Consider the following 24,350-nt stretch of genomic DNA (forward strand, 5'->3'; position numbering starts at 1 on the left):
CCTAGGTCCGCGGCGGGGGCTTGGGGCCGAGCACAGCCAAAGCCCCTCCTCACCAAGGCCGCACCCCTGTCCCCGCCCACAGACCACGCCCTCCTCGGGCCCGCCCCTCGGCAGGCCCCGCCTCCACCCGCCCCGCCGTGCCCGCCTCGCCTTTGATGGGCCGCTGCTGGCCAATGGGCGCTTGGGGAGGCGCGGGGCCGCGGCGGCGGGCAAGGGGCTCGGCGCGTCCGGGCGTCAGTCCGGCCGCGGCGACGGCGGCAGGAGCGCGTCCCAGCGCCGCCTGGGGCTGCGCTCGGCGCGCGGACTGTGAGGAGGAGGCGAGCGAGGCTGGCGCGGGGTCGGCGACAGGACGCATGGCTTAGGACGCCCCGCCGCCGGGCCCCAGCATGGGGAAACTTCACTCGAAGCCGGGTCAGTGTCCCCGCCCGCGCGCCGGCCGCGGCCCCGCATCCTCCCGCTGGTGCTAACTCTCCCTCTCCTTTCTTTCCGGCTCCCGCCGCCGCCGCCGCCGCCGCCGCCGCGCGCGATGTGCCCACAGCCGCCGTGTGCAAGCGCAGGGAGAGCCCGGAAGGTAGGCGCGCGGGCCACTGGCCCGGGGGGCGCGAGGGAGGCGGCGCGGCTAACCCAGCCGCTGGATCTCATTACCAGGGCTGCTCCAGCCCCCAGCCCCGCCCCGGGAGCGCTCTTTGGGGGCCCCTCTGTCCCTCCTACCCGTTTCCCGCAACCCAGGGCTCCCACTGCTGACCCCAACGCCCTCCACTTTGGAGGCGTCTTCCCTTCAGATCTTGCGCCTTCCTATGGCCTCCAGCCCCTTCTCAGGAGAACTTGGTCTCTGCGCCCATTGCACCCTCTCCCCTGACCCTGACTCTCGGCAGTCCCTGCCTCCTGCGCTCCTTCTTCCTCTGATCCCCGAACTCCTTCAGTCAGGGTACTCCCTTTCACCGTCTGAATCCTGCTTGCACTTGCCGAGCCCCCTTTTGGCTACTTCCTGCTTTAGGATTCTGCCCCGTCCTGCGCTTGACCCTCCTGCCAAGCCTTTACTCTCTGGGGGGCTGTGCCCTGTCTCCTTCCCTTCACTCTCTGGTAACTTTTTGCCAGCTGGGGGCGGGGGTGGGGGTGGGCTCCAGACTCAAGGTCTTCGCGTTCTTCCCGCCTCAGGTGACAGCTTTGCTGTGAGTGCTGCTTGGGCCAGGAAAGGCATCGAGGAGTGCATCGGGAGGCAGCGCTGTCCAGGCAGCAGCATCTCTGGACCCCGACAGCTGAGATTGGCAGGCACTATTGGTCGAGGCACCCGGGTATGGCCCCCACTCTGTTCCACCCTTTCACCCTTTTCAGTCTTGGAGAGCGTCTGAGGATTCCCTTCCTCCAACTTTTAACATCCTGCTGGCACATTGTCCAGCTTCAAAAAAAAAAAAAAAAAAAATCCCTTCTCAGCCACCGTGTTTCCCAGCAGCACTACCTGTGCCCCATGCTTTGGGGGAACCCTTGTTGATCAGGTTGGCACCAATCTCCTGCCCAGCTGGGCACAGAGGGTTGCTTGGGGAGGAAGCGCCAGGGAGGAGGTGGTACAGGTCCAGTGGGTGGAGAAGCTATGCTTTGTTGTGAAGGGAGGGGTGGGGTGGGGGGTGGGGGCTGCTCTGCTTTGCTTTTGTGGCCAGCTTTTCTGCAGGGACTAGGACCAGAGAGAGGAAAGACTGGGTAGAGGGCAGAGCTCTGTGGGTTCAGGATCAGTGGCCACCTCCAACTGTGTCTGTGGCATTCATCAGTGCCATCTGCCATCAGACTGTAGAGTTTGGAGGCACCGAAACATGTCTGTCTCCCTAGTGTGGTTGGCCCTGAGATAGAGGGGCGGGGGACGAGAACGCGCGCCTATGTATAGTGGTCTGGGTATACCCTCTTTCTTCACCCAAGGGGTTCTTGAGTCTAGAGTTCTGCAGGGGCAAGTAGGATGGGGGAAGTGCGTGACTCCAGCCCCTGCACCTGGCCTGGGACTGGTGTTCATAGATGTCCTGTGAGCTCCAGAACTCCTGCACGGGGCTTTCAGATGGTCTGTGTGGAACTCTTGCAAGCTGAGGATCAAAGGATGAATCAACTTTTTGATGTGACATTTAATTTTTTTTTTTTTTTTTTTTTTACTTAGAAGGGGAACAGACCAAGCCTTGGGTCTAGTTAGTTCTTTGGTCTTGTTCGTTGGGTGAGGCTGGTGGAGTTTTCAGGTGTGTGTGTGTGTGTGTGTGTGTGTGTGTGTGTGTGTGTTGGCACCTCGCAGCAGCATTGTGGGGAGGTGTGTGTGTGTGTGTGTGTGTGTGTGTGTGTGTGTGTGTGTATTAAATGCTCTCAAAGGTTCTCTCTTTCTCTGGGATGAGTTCCTTCTCTCCCTCCGCTAAGTGGCTCGCGCTTTCTCTTCCCTGGCCCTCTAGTTTGCTGGCTGCCTGGAATTGGAGCTCTGACAGACACTAGTAGAAAGGTCAAAACTGGGCAGGGTGGGTGGCTGCACTTAGAGACTTTAACAGAACCACAAACTTCTCCTTCCCCCACCATCCCAGCTTTTGATGTACCTTATTTATTGAAGGGACCAATGAAAACAATCCAATTTAGACATATGAACAGATGCGTTTGCAACCCAATACAGGCCAACAGAGAGGATTTCCATTAATCAAGTTTTGTTTTTTTTCCAGCCTGTTTATTTTCATAAAGTATTCCTGCAGAATGACATTTATTTAGGCCCTGTCTCTTTCCTCTGTCTCTCTCCTCCCTCCCTCCCTCCCTCCCTCCCTCCCTTCCTCTCTCTCTCTTTTTTCCCCCCCTAAACTGCCAGGCAGCTTTTACTCCATGCTAGAGGGGAAACTTGAAATACAGCGAGGGCTTGCTTCAATTGACTTTTATCTTCAAAGCCATAACAAATGTTACCCGCATGTTTTTGGTGGGTCTCCTTGGCATCCAGGCTGGGAGGATGGGAGGGGAGGGAGGGGAAAGAAGGAGAGGAAAACAAAAGTCTGTCGTTTTTAATTAAATAGTAGTGTTCCCAGCAAGAGGAATGCAAGCCAGTAAAAGTTGCCATTGGGGGAAATGAAGGAGGAGGAGGGGGCCCCTGCTTAAGCCTGTGGCTTTGCTGAAGTCATGGAATTTTGTTGCCTGGTTTCTTCCCCCAGCTGAGGACAGCATGGGATGGATGGCGCTTGCTCGCCTTCCTGCCTCACGCTCCCCCCTCTCTGAAAAGGAGGGGTTATTAATATTTGTTCAAAGTCCTTTTGAAGATGTGAGGCATAGAGCCATCCGTGTGACATGTGTTGGATAGTTAGAGGGTGGGCCTAGCCATCAAAGATGTGGGGGGTGGGGCGTGGGGAGGGAGGTCTCTGCTCCCTTGGGAGTCGATCTTAATAACAGACCTGGGTGCCCAGGTTCCAACCTGTGGGGGCCACAGAGGTGGAGTCATGCATCAAGTCTAGGAAAGGAAAAGCCTGAGCCATAGTGTGGGGCTGTGCTGGGAGTAGCCTGTGAAGCAGTTCAGGTGGTCTTTAGAGGAAATACCTTTAATCTTTATAGGTATCTATCTTTTTTAATCATTGAAAAATAACTAGGACATCAAACACATGATTTCATGGATGTTATATCACTTAGGATGAATCAAAGTTGAAAGCGGTAGGCGAGCTCAAAGTTAATATTGCGGGAGTAGTGGTGGTGGTGGTGGTGGTACTGAGTTCAAGTGGTCATAGCTGGGAGTGTAAGGATGAATGGGGACATGATGGGGACATGGAGAGTGCTGGACAGGCCAGCGATGCGCCACATTTAAGTCCTGTCATCCCTCCCCCCACACCATCCCACTGGCATGGGAGGGGTGGCAGGCAGGGTCCTTCCATGATATCACCAGGATATAGAGGGGTGTGGACTGCAGCAGTCTGCTGGCTTCCAGGCCTGGCAGTTTCCTGTAGCCAGTGCCAGGCCTATCTTGGGGAAGGCCTCTGTGTCTACTACTCTACCTGTCACTGAAGTGGCTGGGGACACAGTACTTGCTTACCCAACTGACAACATGATTATGGCTGTGAGAGCTACTATTGTCAGAGTGCCTGTATATGCCAAGCACATTGCTTCTACTACCTTAATCTCCTCATAACCCCGTGGAGTTGCAGCCAGCTGGTGTACACTGAGTTGTCCTCCCTTGCTCCCATGCTCCCTTGAGGGAGGGGGAGGCGCCCAGCATTGTGTTGTTTCCAGAGAGGGGCTCACAGACAGTTGCCACCCTGTCCACACGAGCTGGTTGCAGGGTAGGAAGAAGCATAGGGGGCCGTGGTGCTCTGTGTCTGTGACAGGATCCCAGTCCCATGCATAGCCATAGGGTGTGAGGGTGGCCGCAGGCACTAAACGCAGCCTACCTCCCCCCACCCCACCCCACCCCTGCCAACCCTACATACAGAAGTGAATGAGGCCAGGCTCTGCACAGTAGCTTGTCACCTTCTGCAAGCCACTTCAACTTTGTGTATCTCGATTAGCACATCTGTAAAATGGACACAATAATATTCTCATCCATGGCAGAATTGTCGTAGATAAACCTTGAAAAAAAAGGGGGTGGGGTGGGGTGGGGAACCTGGGTTGAGAGTTGGCCTTTATGTAGGGATCCTGGTAAATTTTTGTGTGTGTGTGCTCTTCTCCCTGTCCCATCTGGTGGGACCCAGGCTAAGGTCTGGGCTTTTGCTTTTCCACGGATGCTTGATGAGGCACAAGGGAGGATAAGCTCGAAGGAGAGAAGTGATGAGTGACAGGAGACATACATGCACTGTGCAGACGGGCAATGGACTGAGCCAAATACATGCCGACTCTCATGTCCTGAGCAGAATTAGAGGCAAACGACACACTTATCTCCAAAAGACAGTACAAACAATGCAGTGGGCGGTAAGAGAAGGTGGAAATGTTAGGTGATCAGTGGCTGGCTGATGAAGCACCCTAGGTAGGCGGGGCAGCGGACTCAGACATGAGGGACGACAACTTACCTATGTCCACGCTGTGAGCGCGGCCACACATGCATCTGTGGCTGTGTGTAACCAGGCTTCAAACAACCTTTACCCCTTGCACCATGATCCTTTTGATACTTTTATAGCAAAACTGCTTGCAGAACTAGGCCTGGGGCTGGGGGGCAGGCAAGCCCCTGTAGATCAAAGGCAGCTGCCAGGCACTTTGGTAATTTGATGAGGGGCACCTAGCACATTTTGATATTTGGGGAAGATTAGGAGGGTGCAGGCCTGCTGCGTGGGGCCAGGTGGGGCTGTGTGATGAGACTGGGGCCTGGCCCAGCTGTTGCCTGAATCCTGGATTCCAGGGGAATTACCCTTGAATGATACCAGTTGGCACAATTAAAAGGCCCCATGTCTTCGCCATATGGAAAGTGTTAGCCCTCCTTACGTGGTTTCAAAGCTATGTGTTGGGAGGTGGACTTGACATTTGAGGTAGAGCATAAATTAAATACTTGGTGTTTCAGAATTAAAAGATGATTTGCTTTGAGACAGGCAGGGGTTTCAGGGGAGAGGCCTGGTGCCTTCACTCACAGGCATGTTTGAGTGGTCCAGTGCCTCAGTTGATGGCACCCAGTCCCAAATTCACACCTCTGAGAGCTTTATGTACCTGGGAGCCAGCAAGGAGTAGCTTCGAAAGCCTGAGCCAGACATCCCTGCAGGTTGCTCCTGGTCTGGGTCTTTCCAAGTGGGTGTGTCATCCATCCCCTGCTGTTGGGGTACATCTTCATGATGGGACTTCTTGGGGGCACTTTGAACTAGTACCTTTTCTCCCTTTGAAACTTCTTTAAAAAGGAGACCGGGTCTACTTGAGGCAGGCTATATGTGCCGTCTGTTCCTAGAAGCCAGGGTGTGTGTGTCTCTCCAGTCACAATCCAGACAGTGTCTCATACGTGTGGCCAGGAGTAGAATTGAGGTCTGTTACTTCCTTGCCTAATGGGAGGAGGAGAAGAGGAGATGGGATGGTGAGAATGTCCTTGCTTATGCTCACTTCTCCTGTCAGTGACCACCTGTCTCTTTGGACACTTAAAATGGCCAAAGTTGAACTGTCAACAACAAAAAGCTACCAAATGCATACCTCTTTCCTGAGGTATGTAACAGGCACTCGCTGTGTATGAACGAAGAAAGAAAACTTGGTCATCGTCCTTGCTGCTGCCTCCTTCCTCCCAGCCAACTTTTTAAACTCTTTATTCCTGACCCCAGGTTTCATCTCTCCCAAGTCCACTGTCCTTAGTGGAATTATAGAACCAAGCCTTTTTTTTTTTTTAATAGGCACTCAATTACTTCAATCAATCATTAATAATTCCCATAGCATCAGACACTGGGATACAGTGGAAAGAGACGTGGTCCTTGCCCATTCTAATGCAGGAGAGCAAAAAGCCAGCAAGTGAACAAGTAGAGGGCTGGAAGACTGCCAGGGGGCTGTAGGGGAAGGGGCGGCCTGCACCCTGGGAAGGTTTCACTGTTGTCCCTGGAGGATGGGTCAGGGTGTGGTAGACAGGCCAAGTGGTTATGAAGGGACTGTGGCTTGGTAGCTGGTGGAGACTAGAAGCGTCCCTGGGACTCAGTCGTGGAAAGCCCTGCAAGTGAGCAGCTCTTGGCCCGCTTGTGCTATCTGTCCAGGGACAGGTGTGTGAGGCTGCCTGCGTATTCCTTGGAATTTACTAACCTGTAGTTTGTGGATGGGTCATCATTGCCCAGCTGTCAAATGGGCTGGTGGCTTCTGGAGCCAGATTGTAGGTAGAAGTGAAAGTCAGCTTGAGGGTTGGGAGCTCAGCTGGGTGTGTAGGGAACTGAGGGATGACACTGGTTGCCAGAAGACAGAGAAGGTTACCTCAAGGGCTTTGGGGAAAGAGGCTGTTGACAGCCAACCCCAGAGAGTGCACTGTGTCATGGAATACAACAAGGCTGACCTGAGGGAAGAATTCTCTAGCTCAGGCCTCCCAGACTCAACATAAGGCCTATATCTGTGCAGAGGGACCCAGAGTCAGGGGCGGAGCACATGATGGGCCCAGGGCTATGAATTTACACTCTGCTTAGCTATACAGACTTTGAGATCTTTTTGGCTGCTTGTTGGATCCAGGCGCTTCCTGCGGCCGGCCTTTCTTGCTGGCTCCCATGTTCCTCTTGCCTCTCACAGACATTCTCCTTTCCTCCCCTTGCTTCTTCCATAGGCCTCCCTTCCTGAAAAAGGAAAAGAGTCTAGTTCCTCACAGACCAAATATCTGCCCTCCTGTCAGAGAATGTGAGGTAGGAGCCCCACCACAGCTTGGACGAAAAGGCCTGAGAGGGTTGAAGGCCTCACTTGTTGGTCCTGGGAGCTGGGCTTTGATGTCACCATGCTCCGTTTATCCTGGGAAGCTGCCTCGGCCTCTCTTCATGGGCAGGGGCAAGCTCTCAGGACGGAGCAGAGGAGAGGCATGCTGACTCTATGAAGGGTTGCCCTCTGTAAAGGGTAGCCCGAGAGTCCAGCCAGGCCGCACCCTGCCAAGCCCAGGTGGGTGGGGGAGCCTTTTCTAAACACGCACTTCCAGAGGCATAAGTAATTCTTTGATAGGTGCCCGGGCAAGCCTAGAGGGATGTTTATCCATGTGGGCACCAGCCACAGGGCTCAGGAGGGAAGCTGTAGGCCCCTCAGCTGAAGTCATCTTCAGCTTCGGCAGGGCACGCAGGAACTCTGGCCAGCCAGTGTGGCTCTGTCCGAGGGGCCTGTCCAAGGCCATGTTTGCTTAGCGGCCCTGAGGAATTAGTTTGGGCGTCACTGTTCTGGCTTGTTGAGCCACATTGGCTATGGCACGCGGCCCTGTGTGTGGCTGGTGGCTATTAGAGGGCCCCAGGATAAGGTGGGCTTTGCCACATCCCATGACATCAACTAAAGGGCCTTTCCCACCCCTGAACTTTGGCCCCTCCAGCTGAGAAGTACGATGATGTCATTCTAATTTAGTATGTGCCTCTGTCCCGCTATTTGTGTGTCTGCAGTAGATGTGGAGTGCATATCTGCTCAGTCTACTGACCATAAGTCATTTTCATGAGGCTCACAGCCTGGTAGAAGACAACTGTTTTAAAATGCAAATAATAAAACATAAGTTGGGCAGATGCCTCAGTAAAAGGTACAGGATGCCCTGAGGCTCAGAGCCAATCTGGGTGGTTGTCCGTTCTACGTGTTGGCGATTCCTTCAGCTCAGGCTGCTGTGGACCCCGAGGGACAGCTTGCTCTTGCCTCAGAAGACAGTGAGAGTGTCTGTTTAGTAACAGCGAGGTGTCGTGTGTGTCATTTGTTTAGTTGCTTTGCCTCCTGGCTTTCTAAGATTTATTAAGTTAGGGATGATCATTCAGTTTTATCAGATGTTGTTGGCAAGTCAACAGGATGGGTCACTCTATTGGTGTGGCATGTGATTTGGGTTTCTGGTGGTGTTCTATGACAGGATCTTGCTGTGTAGGCCAGACTGGCCTGGAAATCATCCTCCTCCTGCCTCAACTTCTTGATTACTGAAATTACAGTGAGTGCCACCATACCTGGCTGATGTATTATTTGTATAGTAATCCGTATCACTAAGCTCCCTAGTGTTCAACTTCTTTGTACTCCAGAAGTAAGTCCACTTACTGTGATACATTATGGAGTCAACCCTGCGTGAACTGAAAACTGAAAATATTTTAAAACAGTGCATCTCAGCTGATCAGGCTTTTTTTTAATCCCTTGTTATCATTCTTCAAACAAGACACTCTGATGACTATATAGCATTTTATTATGCTGTGATAAGGTATCATGCATGGCCAAGGCAACTTATAATTCGGGCTTATGGTTTTGGAGAATTAGAGTCCATGATGGTGGAGCAAGGGCATGGCATCAGGAGCAGCCGAGGGCTCACATCTTGATCCACAAATAAGAAGTAGAGAAAGCTAACTCAACATGGCGTGAGTCTTTAAAGCCCAGTGACACACCTCCTCCCTCTAACAAGGCCACGCCTCCTAATCCTTTCCAAACAGTTCCATCAACTGACGACCAAGCATATGAACCTATGGCGACCATTCTCATTCAAACTACCACATTAGTTATTATATGCAATGTGGAGTTGATATAAGTAAACAGGAAAGTGTGCAGGTTATATATACAGGTCTGGTCCCTTGTTATATAAGGGACTTGAGCAGTAAATTTTGATACTCATTGGTGAGGATGGGGGGGATGGGGGTCCTCTATACTGGTCCCCTGGAGACAACAAAGGATATAACTGTATTCTTTTAAAATGCAGCTGCACTTGCTATGCAGATGCTGGACTGTGGGCTTTTAAAAATGCAGCTGCATTTTCTATGCATGGATGCTGTAGTCTGGGTCTCTGCACAGTGTCTGTAAGTTAGGGTAGCTCACACTTGGAAGGTAGATGTCGAGCAGCAAAGATAGTAAAGGAAGGGTCAGGGCACACCCTGGAGGCCCCGAGTCTAGAACAGGAACTGCTGGGGTCAGAGGTATCTGTCCTCAGAGGTTTAAGCTAAGCACCAGAGGTGAGTGGGGGACAGGAGCAGAGGAGGGAATGTTTGAGAAGTGTCAGGTGGGGAGCCACAGAACATAGTTGTGGGAGATACGGGTCGAAGTCATGGCTGGCCTGGTCACCGCCTGTGTATACTAGGTTAGCCTCATACTCACAGAGATCTGCCTGCCCCTGCCTGCTGAGTGCTGGGATTTAAAGCACAAGGCATCCTAGCCAGCCCCTGTGCAGAGGGAAAAACTTGAGGGAGCCTTGTTTGAGGTCAATGCGATAAGAGGAGCCTGTTATCTGTCCGGTGAAGGAGGAAGCATGTGGGAATGGGCTCTGTGTTATATAAACTCTTTGGAAGATGAAGAGGAGTTGCGTGACAGAACGTTTCACGGGCTCTCTGGGGATCCACAGGCCTGTATTGGGATGGGCACAGCACCTGGTCCTCTGGGGACCATCCAGGGGACCCTGAGGAGGCTGCAGGCAGGCAAGGGGCCAGGAGAAATAGAATAGGATGTGAGTGAGCAGGGGCTGTGGAGGGTTCTAATTCTGCCTGCACGCTTTCTCATCGAGACTTCAGACACTAAGCCAGGCCTTTGAGTCAACCAGTGAGTGTGGCGGGAAACTGATGCATTGTCTGTAGTTGAAATGCAAAGATCCCTGAGGTCCTAGAACTGCGAGCAAGGGCCGGAGAGGCCTGCTGGATGCTGAAACAACTGTGGTCTGGTACCAGCTGCTGCCATGGCACAGGTGAGGGGTGACCAAGGAGAGGTTGTAGGCATGGTGGCCAACTGAGGTGTGAGCCCTCGTGTGGGGGTGGCAAAGGGTGGGAAGAGCTATCTCACTTCCTCTCTAGCTTCCCAGTCCTTCTCTTGGCTGAATTGAGGCCACCAGGCAAGGGAGTCCTAGGGGACCGGTGCCCAGAGATCATCTTCCCTAGGACACCATTGAGAAGGTAGGGAGTGGGCAAATGTGCTCTGGTGCCCGAGGAAGGATGTCTGCCTCAGTTTTCACGTCTGGGAAATGGGGTGGTAGTACCATTCATGTCCTAGCATGGTTGGGAAGACTCCCATATGGGGCTCTTTAAGTTGTAACCCAGGGACAAAGGTGGGACTGGAAGTGCGACTGGAGAAGTCACATGATGGGGGTTGGTGGTGGGGGGAGGGGGGAGGGTAGGCTTTGTAGGATGCTGATACTGAGCTCAGAAACCAACAAAGCCAGAGAATTCATCTTAATAGGTGTAGCAGGCTGGGTGGAAGGCACCTGTGATTGAACACACACCCTGCCTCAAGAGGGCAGTGCCACTTAGGCCCGGCCAGCACTTAGTGTCTGGGGACGCATAGTCCTGAGGTTGTCATCTGGTGGTTTAGAGAATCCACATATCTGGATTTTTATGTGGAATTTTCTGAATTTAAAACATTGTGGTCACAATGTTATCCATATCTGATCCCAGCACTCAGGAGGCTGAGACAGGAGGATAACGAGCTTGAGGTCAGCTTGGGCTATATATGAGAGCTTGTTTCCAAAATCCAATTCAACTAAGACAATTTTAGGGATCTCTTCCCATGGATGAGCAGATAGCTGGATTTGGCCTGTGCTTGCGCTTGCTTCCAACTGAGCCCTGTGAGTGCAGAGAGTTGGTGATGTGACATGCGTGCAGGCCCGATGAAGTATGAAGCTGAATGCATTGCCTGCATCCCCCAAACCCCCTCCCCTTCCCCATGAGATCTCTGTGCCTCCCGCATGAAGACACTTCTATTATGTGGATGAAGGACCCACTCCTAAGCTAAAACTGCCGGCTTGACAGGAAAAGCTGGGTTTGGCCGCAAACAGGATAGAGCCACGGCTTGTTTCTGTGGCAGGACAATGGGAGGACAGACAGCAAGTGCAGTAGAGATGCGGATGGGCTGCTGTTGCCAAAGGCCCGTTGTTTGTGTGTTGGGCTACAGGTTGTGACTGGGGTTTGTAGAGTCTGACATCTTAGGCTTACATCCCAGGTGTGCTTCCCGATGGGTGGCCTGGGGCCCGCAATGGCCCTTCCATCTTCACATCTGTAATTCTACAGATGTGGGGTTCTCCAAGGGCGAAATGCTTCATGTCAGCAAGTTGGAAAACGGAACAGATAGATACCCCTCCTCTAAGCTTTCTAGCGCGCCCACTCATGATGAAACAGATGCATGCCGAGAGTGTGGGCGTCTGAGTGTGCTGCGGGACGGGGCATGAAGGAGACGGGCTAATAATGCTTCAGGTTAGAGAGTGATGCTGAAGCCACAGAGCCCCCAAAGGAACACATAGGAAATGGCCAGGTGATGGAGGGCTTGGCGCAAACCCTCAGGCACAGGGTGGGAGATGCACATAGGCGCAGAGGCACCTAAACTCCTCCTGGAGTCTCATCCTAGTCTCCTACATGCCAGGTCACAAGCCTGTGAAGCAGCACACGGGTGGGCCATGCCTGCTGGAGAGAGAGGGTGGTGAGGGTGGGTGCCACATCCTGTGGGGAGATCAGGTGTCTACTGGAAACCTTCCTGTCTCCAGCTGCTGCCCTTTCTGTAGCTCTCTGAGCACCTGGTTTTGACTATGGAGCTTGGGTAGGCACAGCGAGGCTAGTCTGTCCTTAGGCTGGGCTGTGGGACAGAGGCTGACCCACAACCATCCAGAGAGCCTCTCCTTTGCCTGGCTTTCGGGAGGTTGGGCAGGGTGCCTCACTCAGAGGCCTGTCCTGTAGAGGGCTCCTATGCGTGGTTAGGGACCACCCCCCCCTACCTGTGCCACACCTGGCTTCCACAGGGTGTCTTGTTGCAGAGCCGATTTTGACCTTTTTTTTTTTTTTTTTTTTTGCTGTTGTTGATTTACCCTTTTTCTCCCAGTGGTTTAGACAGATTGCAAGAGTAAAAAGAGGACTTAAGGAAACTTGGGATGCCGGGAAACACAGTTGCCTTGTCCGTGCCTGCTGGGGTCCTCTTCCTGCCCCTGCCTGTGGGAGTGTGTGTCTAGGGTAGTCCTGGGCACACGCCTCTTTTGGTGCTTTGTGGCTGCAGCCTCCGTGCACAGACCCTTGGGAAGCATGGGTGCCCACCAAGAGGAGGTGGTTGCAGCACAGTTCTGCCCACAGAGCACCCGAGGATGCCAGGCCTTGGGTCATACTGCCCTTGTCCTCGCTGCTTAGTTCTGTCAGCATCCCCATGAGGTAGGAGCTAATGCGTTCCCTCTCCTAGTCAGTTTTCTTGTTGCTGTGGCAGAAGGCCAGAGGAAGGGTTGGTTTTGCTTGTGGTTTCAGTGTAGGCCCTGTGAAACTCGGCTGTGACAGCAATCCTAACCATCCACTATACCTGTATCTCATGAACACCGGTCCCCTCCGTTCTTTAAACATGTTTGCCTACCAGTAGCTTTCTCTCTCCATGGTAGGCTACAATCCTTGATAGAGATCTCATCTCCAGTATTGAGATCCCTGTGGTCCCTTTCCTTAAATCTGGACTAACGCTGTGACCTGTTGTACCAAAGAGGATATGGGACCATCAACTCTAGGCTCAACCGTAAGAGTCCTGACGGGACACTCTGGGAGAGAAGTCATACAATAAATAGCCAAAGGATTACCCAAGGCTGCTCAAGCAGCAGGAGGCTTCTCAGAGGAAGCCAGCCTCTGGACCACCGTGCCTGCTCAGCCACGTGCCCTTCAGGCTCAGCTGGTGACCTCAGTACAAGGCCGTTAGCATTCCTCGCTCCCTTCATCCTCGATGAAAAGGGAGTGGGGTCAGCAAGAACGTGCTCGCTCAAGCCCTAGAGCTCCTGCCTTGGAAAGAAAAATCCATCAAATCAAAGGCTCTGGAGCCAAGAAAGAAACGAGAGGCACAGAGAGGTCAGGAAACTTGCCCAAGGCTACACAGCTTGTGGAAGCTGCTGCGGCTTGAACCCAGGCATTCCTGTTCAGAATCTAGAACAGTGACCATATGCCAGTGTCTTTCCAGCACTCTGATCATGACCTACAGTAACAGTTGTATCTTCTGTATGTATGAACATGGGTAGATGTGTGTGTGTGTGTAAATTAATACAAAAACTAACATGAGACATCAGTCTTTGTGGTGAGTGATATTCTGTCTCATTTTTGTAATTTTCCATTCCACTTTTCTGGCCACCAGTTGATTTCAGGAATGGAGCTGTAACATACAACTTTGAGCCCACTGACGTGTCCCTTGAGACAACACTGTGAGCAGAGGTCAGAGGGTCACAACAGAACCGAGGTGTGCCTGAACATGCGCGGTCAGAAATGTGCATGGAATGAGAAAAACTGGTGACAACTCCCGTGTCCGTCACCAGGTTAGTCCGTGGCAGTGTGGCCTTTTCACTGATTTCTGTCCCAGGCAGAAGCAGGATGAGCGAGGCCTTGTGCAGAAGGGCCTGGGCACAAACAGGTTTTGGCGTCCATGGCAGAAGAGTCCTAAAGGCAGTCTCCAGGGATAGGGGTGGGGGTGGGTGGGCAGTGTGGGTGGGAGCGTTGGCGGGAGGGGATCTGGGGAGGACAGCTATGCACAGGAGAATCCAGCCTTCCTGGCCGCTGACAGCCATAGTCAAGGCCTTCAGCGATCCTAGGCTTCCTTTTGAAAGAATAATGTATCCTCCATTACAAGTACCTAGTTCTGGAGCTCCTGCATGCTGCTCTCTGTGCACCTCTGAGGTGAGGCTTCCTCTTCCAACCAGAGACTGAGGTAGGCACCTGACGCAGGCTCTGCTGTGGGACCCTGAAAGGCAAACCCCTGGTCTGGAGTGGCAGCTCCCTAAACTGGGCCGACATTTACTGAAGGTACACCAAGAGGCTCCCAAAGCCTTGCTCACAGTGAGACATTAATTGGCCAGGATTCTTTGCACGGGGAAACGGAACTCATATTTCAGATGCTATGGAGGCAGCTCTTTGTGGATGGGCACTGCCTGGCAGCTGGTGCATGCTCAAAGAGTACCTGAGGGTTGGAAGGTCCCAGTAGCTTAGAGGGAAGGTCACAGGTATGCAGGGGGCTGGGAGTCAGGCTCTGTGCCTTGTTTCAGTCCCAGATCTTTGCAGAGGGTTTGGCTTGTTTCTCCCTTGCCCTGTGAGCAGGGCTTGATCTTTCTCCTAAATCATGTCTGTGGCTAAATAAAATACAAACAAAAAATAAGGAGGAAAGAAGAGCCATCCGGAGCTCAGAGTGCCCACCCCAGTGCCTGATGGTAATGTTTGTCTCGGCCTACTTCAGGTTGGCTTTGAATGTAGGCAGCCTGTACTCTGGTCAGAGTGGGTTTCCTTCTCCACTGTTCAAGTTGAACAGCCGTCTTCAGCTGAACTTTCCAGGAAATCCCAGGCTAGGCTTTCACTGTTTTGACTTGGGCCATAAACTTTCCTGCCATGTTGAGTCACCCTGGCCTTCTGTCTCATGCTGACCCCCTTGGGTGTGTCCATGGGAGAAGTGACCCATGGGAAGGCTACACATGCCAATGAGTGGGTAGAGCCCAGAATGTGCGTGCCTGGTTCCCTCGGTTTGCCATTTCACATGAGCCTCCTTCCTTCCCAGCAGGGCACTCCTCCCACTCTGAGTGCTGGTAGCAGCCCTCTGAAGCCTATGTACTCTCTACCTTGGACGTATGCTCTTCATTACTGTAGTGCCAGTGTAGCCAGGCCCAAAACTGCCTTGATTTGCATGGAAGATAAAAGTCTAATGCTAGTCCTAGATTTGATTCCCAGCACTGCAGACAACACACCCAAGCAACAAAGGATTTTGTGGCATTTTCACACATGCATTTAGAATGTTTTGAGCCAGGTATGGTAGCACGTGCCTTTAATCCTAACACTTGGGAGGCCAAGGGAAGTGGGCCTATGAGTTGGAGGCCAGTCTGGTCTACATAGCAAGTTCCAGGCCAGCTAAGGCTACATAGTGAGATCCTGTGTGAATAAGCAAACAAACAAAAATAATGTTTTGGTTATTTCCCTCATTATCCTCTTTTGACACCTCCCCAATACATGCAAACACATTATGTCATTTGACCTTGCCTTCCTATGTGTGGATCTGCCAATTCAAGGGAACACAGAGCTTTGGATGCAGCTTTTATCCTGTATAGTGTGTGTGTGTGTGTGTGTGTGTGTGTGTCTGTGTGTTGGGCGGGGCAGCCTCCATCTTGTTTCTAGCATTCAGTGAGATAATGTCCACGGCCACATGAGGGAGGCCTGGGCTGGTGGTCACACTTGTAAGCCCACCTCTATCTCTTTGGGCCTAAAACAGCACTTGCAAGGGTCTCAACTACTATGTGGTGGGTGCAGAGGCTGAGAGGGACCTGCCACCTGGCCTTGCTTTTCTCTAGAGTGAGCCTTCCACATTGGCAGATGGGAAGATTGAGATCTGTGCAAGCCCTGTGCCTTCCTAGTGTAGTGGAGTGAGTTAGGTTAAGTGCTTACACGCTGACCTAAGGCCCCCTAGCTTACAAGGTTCACTGCCTCCGTGACCAAGGCCAGGCCACAGAGGGCAAGTCACCTGTGTGCCATGGCCATGTCAGGAGTTCTCTGCTCTCCAGAATCCTTCCTGGCCCCTGAGCCAAGCCATGGCTCTGTTGCCCACTTGGCCGTGCCCTGTGCTGGGGTGGCGAGTATTGTTTCAGCAGAAATGTGAACCGGTGTTTTGCTTTGAGTGTATTAAGACCCAAAGTCCCTGTGGTTAACAGCAAATTAATCACTGTTCCCCGGGAGGACTGCCTGGGGTAGACATGACTTCATGAGCTTGTCATAACGTCTGCCTTGGCCGTATTTCACTCTCCAAGGTTTTTGACTTTCAGAAAAGGAGCCACAGATAGAGTTACCAAGTTTTACAGAAATATTTTTACTGGGCAGAGGATTGGTTCGTGGTGAGAGCCAGTTATTTCAGGAGACGAGCAAAGAGCCCTTTATTCTCACGTTCTGTGGGAGGAAAATATTGTGTTGGAAAGCTTGGTTCTTGGATGGGCCGTGGGGGAGGCAAGGCTGCATTTCTAGAGTGGGAGCCAGTGCCAGGAGATGGCATGCGCTGTGCCGGGGGTGGGGGTGGGGTAGGGGGTGGATGGGGAGCAGGGTGGTGGTGGTGGTGGTGAACACGCACCCTTCTGGGGGATTTAGGGCTCTGCAACAGAAATAGAGGTTGCAGACCTGGAAGAAAGAGCCAGAGCTGGTGGGATGGGGGGTGGGTACACTAGCAGGGAGGCCCCAGATGAGATCTGGAGGCCTGGTCAGAGCTGATGCTGTCTTTACTGGCCGTGGAATGCTGCTTATCTATCACCTGGAGACAGTGGCAGTACCTGCCTTGCAGTATGTCTTCTTTATGAGTTGCTTTCTCCTTTGTTTCAGCCTTGGTGCTGAGGGTAATGGTTAGAAGTCAGGGCCTGACTCCCTCTCCCCACACTATTGAGTCAGCTCACCCATCTTTTCCATCGCCTGGGCCCAAACCGTGGGTCAGCCACCTTTGGGATTTGGAGGTTCACAGGTCTCATTCCATTGCCCGAGCTATAGTTGGTGTATTGGCTCCCAGAGGGGGCCCTTCTCTCTCAGGAGCTTGCAGGAAGATGAGCCTGCATGTACTCAGGATGGCTCTGAGCCTGGGCTTGAGGTTTGCCTGCTCCTCTTCGGATGCGGAAGAAGGGTGCCTGCCAAAAGTTTTGTTTGTGTCTGGGGCGGCCTTGTGCCTGATAAGGACACTGGCATCTTTGCTCCCTCCTTGCTCGGGATCATAATCCCTTTTAAGTCGAGCAGTGGCTTTATTTCCTTCTCCTCCCTACCTCCTCATTATTTAGAATGTGAGGGAGAGTTTATCTGGTTTTTCCGGGAGATCTGTCTCCCTCTTCAGCTCTGGAATCGCATCCAAGTTTACAGAATGGAGCCTGTGCCCAGAGCTGTCTGGTAAATATTTTGGGAGGTTGGATTCAGCTGGCATTACAGCCCAGGAGTGGGCAGCAGGTGCTGTTCAGGAGTAGGTGGTTGTATGGGGACCCTTCTCACACAGTGCCTGCGCATGCATAGGCTGCCGATAAGACATCTGTCTCAGCACCTGCCGTCTTGCCTCTACCTGGCTCCGAGGATCCTGCCCTGGTATCAGGCACGCCCTGCTTATCCTAGGGACCTGCTTTCTTTTTCCTTCCCAGGCCACTGGCATTCCCTGTTCCCCCCTTGTGGAAGCTTTCCCTCAGCTGCTCCCTCGCCCCAGGGAGCTTTCCCATTGCTTTGCTGATTGCTCTTGGGTTGCGAGTCAGAGGGGGTGTGGGTGGGATACATGTCCTTAGTTTCCCTGTCAGTAAAATGAAATAGTCATTTCGTAATAATGAGGATTTAAAAGGCGGGGATGGGGAACCTCAGGGTCTGGCTTCTAGTAGCTTTTACTAAATATAGCCTTCTTGGTTCCTGGGCGTCTCCTCAAGTCCCTTGTACAACATGACAAGATGTGCATGTGACTTGGGCACACCCTCCTAGTCTTTAACCAACCCTGATGATTTGTCATACAAAGGAAATGCCCGAAGCAGTAGGTGCGCGGTGTTTAGGGAATAATGATACAAACGTGTGTACATGCTCTCACAGAAGCAGCTTCCCAGGGTCTTCCTGGGTCAGTATCTTCCCTGCAGGGTGACAGTGTGCGCAGCAGAGGTGGCCTTCCCAAGAGCTCTTCCTCATGGTGTCTTGCCCACAGCTGGTACCAAGAACTAGCGTGGGACCTGCCAGTTGGGGCTGATGGGGACTCTCTTTCCAGAGTTCTTGGGTGTCAGGGATCCCTTAGGGCTTGATTGTAGAGAGTTTGGGGTGGGGGACAATACCCAGTTTAACATCAGCTGAGTGGCTGCAGTCTGTGAGCCTGCCCACTATGAAGGCCTCCTCTGTCTCCTAGGGGCTGATGGGTAAAGGTATATGGTGGCTGGCATGGGCTGCAGAGGCACAGGGTATCCCAAGGCTTTTGTGTGGGAAAGGAAAGATGACAGACAGTTCCTAGTAACAAATTTAAAAAGATCTATCTTTACTATTTTGTGTGTGTGTGCGCGCGCGCATTCATATGAAAAACCGCAGGTGCTCTTGGAGAACAGTGGGAATTGAACTCAGGTCCTCCCCAAGAGTTGTATGTCCCTTAACTATCAAGCCAGCTCTCTAGCCCCTAGCCCCTCCCTTGCAGGAACACTTTTTAAAACATTATTTTAATATATAGTAACACTTCTGAAATGTAAATATTTGGATACACTGGCTTTAATAACATCAAGATTAAGTTCACTTTTTTTGTTGTTTTGTTTTTGTTAAATGTACTTTATAGAGTTTGAACTTACATCCCATGTGTTCTTTTCCTACCAGGCAGCAGGTTAGCTACTGCCCCCAAACCCCCCCCAAGGCTTCTTTAGACTTTAAGGATCTTACTCTCTTAAACTGTAAGGCACAGCTATACATGCCATCAGTGAGCAAATACACTGCCATCTGTGGCGTTAACGGTTGGTGGAGAGTGAGGATCTGAATGGGCCTTGCATGGGGGAGGGGGGGTGGACAGTGAAAAAACAGCTTCCACAGCCATGCCTGGTGCTGATGCTGATGCTGCCCTCACCACTCACTGGCTGTGTGATTTTGAGTGGATGCCCACTCATGTCTCTACGTCGCTTTGCTTCTCTGTAAACTGGAGAGCTCTGGTGTAGGTAGCTGCGAGTCCCTCAGAAACATGGCAGCTCCGGGCAGCTGTGTTACTCACAGTGTCCATACCAGGTATGAAAGAAGGACTCGGCTTCCAGAGTGACCACATCTATTAGCTCTGTGTCTTCATGTGGGAAATGGCTTGCTGAGAGCATCCATGGGAAGGTTCTGCACATTGCTGGGCTGTTTCTAGAGATTTCCTCCGGGCTGTGCTCTGTCCAGGTGTCTGGGCCAGGCTATGCTGGCAAGTCTCCCCAGGGCTACCTTCAATAGGAGGGCTGTGCAAGGTTGCAGGAGGGGCTCGTTGACTGTTGGATTAAAGGGCCCTATCAAGGCTTTGAGAATTGGTGATGACTTGGGCCCTGTCCTGGAGATGCAGAGGCAGCCTCACAGTATAAACTGGCCATATGCTGCCATCACCTGAGAGGCCAAGGCTGTGCCTCCTGTGGACACATGATCTGGAGAAAGCCAGTCACGGCACACCTAGGAGAACTGTCTGCTGTTCACAGCCTGGTAGAAGCAGGGCTATAGTGGATGGACACATGTTTTGGTTTTGATCCCACGTGTGGGATATGTAATGGATATAAACATGTTTTTGTTTTGATCCCAAGTGTGGGATGGAGAATGGACTTGTGAGAAAATAGGTGAGGTTTATCCACTAGAAGATGAACCACCTCTTGTGGGGCCTTGGTTTTTGCCAGCTGAAATACATCTTAGTACAGACTCTGAGAGGAGATATATATCCCAAACAAGAGGCGGGGGCTTTTTGGGTCTTGGTATTGTTTGGTTGTTCATTGCTCTACTTCCAGATGCTCCTAGAGAGAACCGCGCCAGAGAGCGCTTTGGGGCTCCAGGTTCCAGCTGCTGTTCTAGGTTTCAGCAGCAACTTCGGTTGAATTGCTGGTCTGCTGAGATCTTGCCAACTACGCCAGGGGAATCACTCCCAGGAACTGAGTCCAAAAAGGTCTATTTCTCCTGTTCCCATTAACCCCTTTTCTCTTCTATCTAGGGTAAGTGGGTTGGAAGGGAGGTATAAGCATTAAAGCACCTCAAACAAAGTAGGTTTGGAAAAGGTCAAAGCCTACACAGGGCACACATGTGTGTCAGGCTTGGAGGCTGGGGTAGGGTTGGGGGTTGGTTCCAGTGATCTGCAGACCTCCTCCCTTCACATTGCTCACACGTATGAACCCAACCTGTCCAAGGCACTCTTCTGTCTGTCTGTCTGTCTGTCTGAGAGGCCTACCTGAGCTCAGACCTGGCACTGCTCCTGGTTGAGCAACAGATAGCCACCTTTGTCCACTGGTACCACTGTCCCCAGCATAGTGTCAGCCACCAATATATGTCCTCATAGTGTCAGCCACCAATATATGTCCCCATCTGCATTCTGGCCACATTTACAGTACAGAGAGGCACCCTTGGCGTGGTGGCAAGGTAGTAGGCAGATCTCTGAATTCCAGCCACCTTGGTCTACTGAGTGACTTCCAGGATTACACGGGGTGGGGGGTGAGGGTGGGGAGAAAGAAAGGCAGGCATCACTTTCTCCTGTCACTTGGATTTCTCCAGTGACTTCTGTGACTTTGAGGTGAAGAGGCAGAACAGTGCCAGCTTCTCTCCTGCCCCTCCCCTACAGCCTGCCCTCCACTCAGCCCCAGCCATTCTGATGTCCCCGCCCCTCCCCCCAACCCTCTGCCAAGCCTTTGCACATGCTCTTGTCTGCTTGAGATACACCCTGATTCAATCTCCCTGGCTCTTCCCTGCTTACCCTTTGGGATTTAGCCAGAGCATCATTCTCCAAAGCCTGAGAGACAGTGGCTCCTTATCACACCTGCTTCTTCACTTCTGTGTGGTCCTCACCACCGGCCACTAGTGACTTCTTCCTGTGACGGCTGAGTTACTGCTCACTGTACAACTGTTCACTCAGCTGCTGTCAGGTTATTGCCACAAGGGCCCAGGAGAATGCTGTGGCCATGTAACTGGGCATGGATTTGTACTTAGGGAATAAACTTGCTTTGCTGTGTGTCTCAGATAAGGGCAGTTCCCTCTCTGTGCTCCTGACTCTGAAATGTGCTGCTATTAGATTTTGGTATTTCTGCGTAATGCCCCTGGGGCTGGCTTTCTGCTGAATGGGAAATTGTTCGCCACACCCATCCTTTGTGCTCTGACTGAGTAGGAGGTGGGTGCCGAGGATCAGTTGGTTGACCTAGGGAAATAGAGACATTTGGAGGTAACCAATGAGCCCAAAGCCAGTGGCTCTGCACTGTTGTGGATGTATTAGAATCAGACTTTGCTACTGGGGGAGAAGTGGGAAGGACGCTGACGTCCCACACACAGAAGAAACAGAGAGAGAGAGAGAGAGAGAGAGAGAGAGAGAGAGAGAGAGAGAGAGAGAGAACTCTACACTTCATTTAAATCCAGAGCTTGCTGCATCAATAATGCAAGCTTAAGTAGCTTTACTATCTTGAGGCCTCAATTTTCCCATCTGTGAAATGGGGTTGTCAGTGGACCTCCTCCCCGCGGGCAGTGATGCAGTAAAGTTACTCAGATGGTCCTGTAAACCTCAGGTGCTCAGTCAGGCAGTCCTTATGATGGCAGGCTGCACCTGTTCCTGCCCTTCAGCTCCCTGCATCCCTGATCCCCAGGGCTCCCTCTGGTCTCATTAGTGACTCAAGGTAGAGGGTGTCTGTAGAGTCTCCTTGTGCTAACATTGCTTTGTGGGCAAGTGGATGTTACTTTTAAAGAAGAAAGATTCGTTGAAATACAAACTTACTCTTTATTAATGTCTGTCTGTGTGCCCACCATGGCATGCGTGCGGAAGTCAAAGGACACCCCTTTGGGAGTTGGTCTCCCATTGTGGGAGGTGGGGATCGAACTCAGGATGTCAGGTTTGGGCAGCAAGTGCCTTTAACCCTCTAAACCCCCTGTTGGCCCAGAAAGATCAATTTTGATTCACGACATTATCCTGTGCTTTGTAGGGTTATACTGGAACTCTGCTGGTCTCTGCCCCTGAGCCCTCCCTGCCAGCTCTACATGGGCCCAGGCAGGGTTGGGGCCATCCTGAGGGGCTTTACAGATGGGCATGCACGGTGGAGCTCGGTTCGTGGTAGTTGGAGTGTGTGGAGGAGGCTGTTCACATTAGGACAGACAGGGAGGAGGGAGATAGGCAGGGACCAGAGCAGGTACAGTCTTCAAAGGCCTGGCCCAGTGACCTACTTTCCCCAGTCAGGCTCCACCCCCAAAGGTTCCACAGCTTCCTCAGCAGCTGGGGGACAAGTGGAACACATGAGCCTGTAGGGAGGGGACACTTCAGATTCCAGTTACAACACCCCTCCAGGTGGCTCAGGGAATGTGGGGTAGGGCTTCCAGACCCTACTATCATCTGCTGCTTGGTGGGGGATTTGCAGGAAAGGGGCACTACCCAGAGGAACAGCGGGGCTCTGTTGCCCCCAGGTGGGGCGGGGTAGGCTGAGTAGGCCTCAGCCATGACTGCATTTGCGATATAACTGGAGAGGCCTGGGAGACAGCCTTAAAACACGTGGACACACTGTTGCACAAACACATGTATATAAAAAAAAGTGTGCATATGGCTGGGGAAGTGGCTTGGTTGGTAATGTGTTTGCCAAGCAAGCGTGAAGGCCTGAATTTGGATCCACAGTACCCATGTCAAACAAGAACAAAAGGCCAGGCCTATAACACTAGCTCTGGGGAGGCAGAGAAAATAGGCCCCCCAGGAACTCCTTCTTGAGAGTTCTTGCTGACTTAGTGAGGCCTGTCTTAAAGATAAAGTGGGAATCAGTGGAGGAAGACACTGGACCTCGGGCCTACACACACATGTGTACACATGTGTACCACGCCCCCCCCAAGCATACATACACCACGCAAAGAAACAAAAGGGTCGTATGTATACATACATGCTAACATGCTGTGCCTTTCTACACAGCTCTGAAGTGGTCTTTCTTGATTCCATGTCGGAGACAACAAAACAGAAGCTCCTAGGGGCGCAGAGTGCCTTCTTCCTGGTCACATGGGGGGAGTCAGTGTAGACCATGGTCAGGTGTGAACTCTGGGCTGCCTGTGTCCCATTCTGTCTCACTACTGCTACTTTGGGCCTCAGTGTCCCCTGCTGGCAAATGGGTGGGTGGCACCTGGAGAGTGGAGGAAGGTGGATGGTGGGAAAGTAGTTTGATTCACCCACAAGTCACGGCTGGGGCTGCAGTGTCTTGGAAGATGGTTTAGCTTGGTTGACTACTCTGGGCCTCCCTGGCTGGGCACACACAGCTGTCTTTCCCTAAAGACTAAATTTAGGATTCCTTGGGGCCTGGTGGACCTCGTCTTGTTTTTAGAAAGACTCCATTTTGTTCCTTTTGCTGTTGCTGCTGGTGGTGGCCAGAGCTCAGTGATAGTCCTGCCTGGCTTCTGCTCCCTAGAACTGGCCTCAGTTGATCTGGTCAGAGCTAATTAGTAGCTGGCCTCCCATGGACGGGAGGAGCTACAAGAGGTGTGCCAGGAGCCCCCACGTCCCTGCCCTGCTGCTCCTCAGGCAGAGGCCCTTGGAAGGAGGTGCTAGGGTTTTCTTTGGCACATAGTGAGCAAATGGCTCCGTCTCCCTTTTCTTCTGAGCCCTGTAAAAATAAAAAGTTGAAAGACCTAACGTTTGAACAGTAAAACCAAATACATGAAACCAAGCTGTTTCCATGCGGGAGCCACGGACTGCGAACACCCAAGTTTGAAACTTCCTCTCCTCAGGATTTATGGAGGCCTCGGAAACTTTTCCCTTTTTCCTTTAAACATCAGATCGGCCCAGGGTGCACTTGAAAAGCATAACCCTGCGCTTCTCGCAGCTTGATTTAATGCAGCTGGGTACTGAACGGACTTCTGAGGGCCACGCTTCAGAGGCCTGCAAAGCTGTTTCACCACTCAGTAAGTGGGGGTGGTGTGTGTGTGTATGTGTGTGTGTGTGTGTGTGTGTGCGCGCGCCTGTGTTTCTTAGCCAAGAACTTTAGTCTGAGATTTATTAGACTCCTCTGCCTCCCCACTAGTAACCCAGATTCGGGCTCTGCAGCTTGTGGGGTGATGAGAGGAAAAAAAAAGTCTTCCTGAAGGAGACCTGCTCACAACAAAATATTCATGTGCTTATGGGCCAGAATCAGTTGTGCCACAAACTGGCCCTGGCCCAGACCTGCTGTGGCACATTAGCAGAGGTGGTCCTGGGGGGGGGCAGGGCGGGGGGGGGGG

At 52.3% G+C, this 24,350-nt stretch overlaps 1 protein-coding gene across 1 annotated transcript in view; it reads left to right on the top strand.

Moving 5' to 3' along the window:
• The first annotated feature begins 254 nt into the window (after positions 1–254).
• The window catches only part of Nkd1 (NKD inhibitor of WNT signaling pathway 1), a 69,669-nt gene continuing 45,573 nt past the window's right edge, over positions 255–24,350 (top strand). Inside the window, exons 1-3 of the mRNA XM_051168603.1 lie at positions 255–411; positions 539–571; positions 1,159–1,295. Coding sequence (XP_051024560.1) covers positions 387–411; positions 539–571; positions 1,159–1,295 — 195 coding nt within the window. The 5' untranslated portion in view covers positions 255–386. The remainder of the gene's footprint in view (positions 412–538; positions 572–1,158; positions 1,296–24,350) is intronic.

The sequence above is a fragment of the Acomys russatus genome, chromosome 26 (genome assembly GCF_903995435.1).
Source record: "Acomys russatus chromosome 26, mAcoRus1.1, whole genome shotgun sequence".
Lineage (NCBI taxonomy): Eukaryota > Metazoa > Chordata > Mammalia > Rodentia > Muridae > Acomys > Acomys russatus.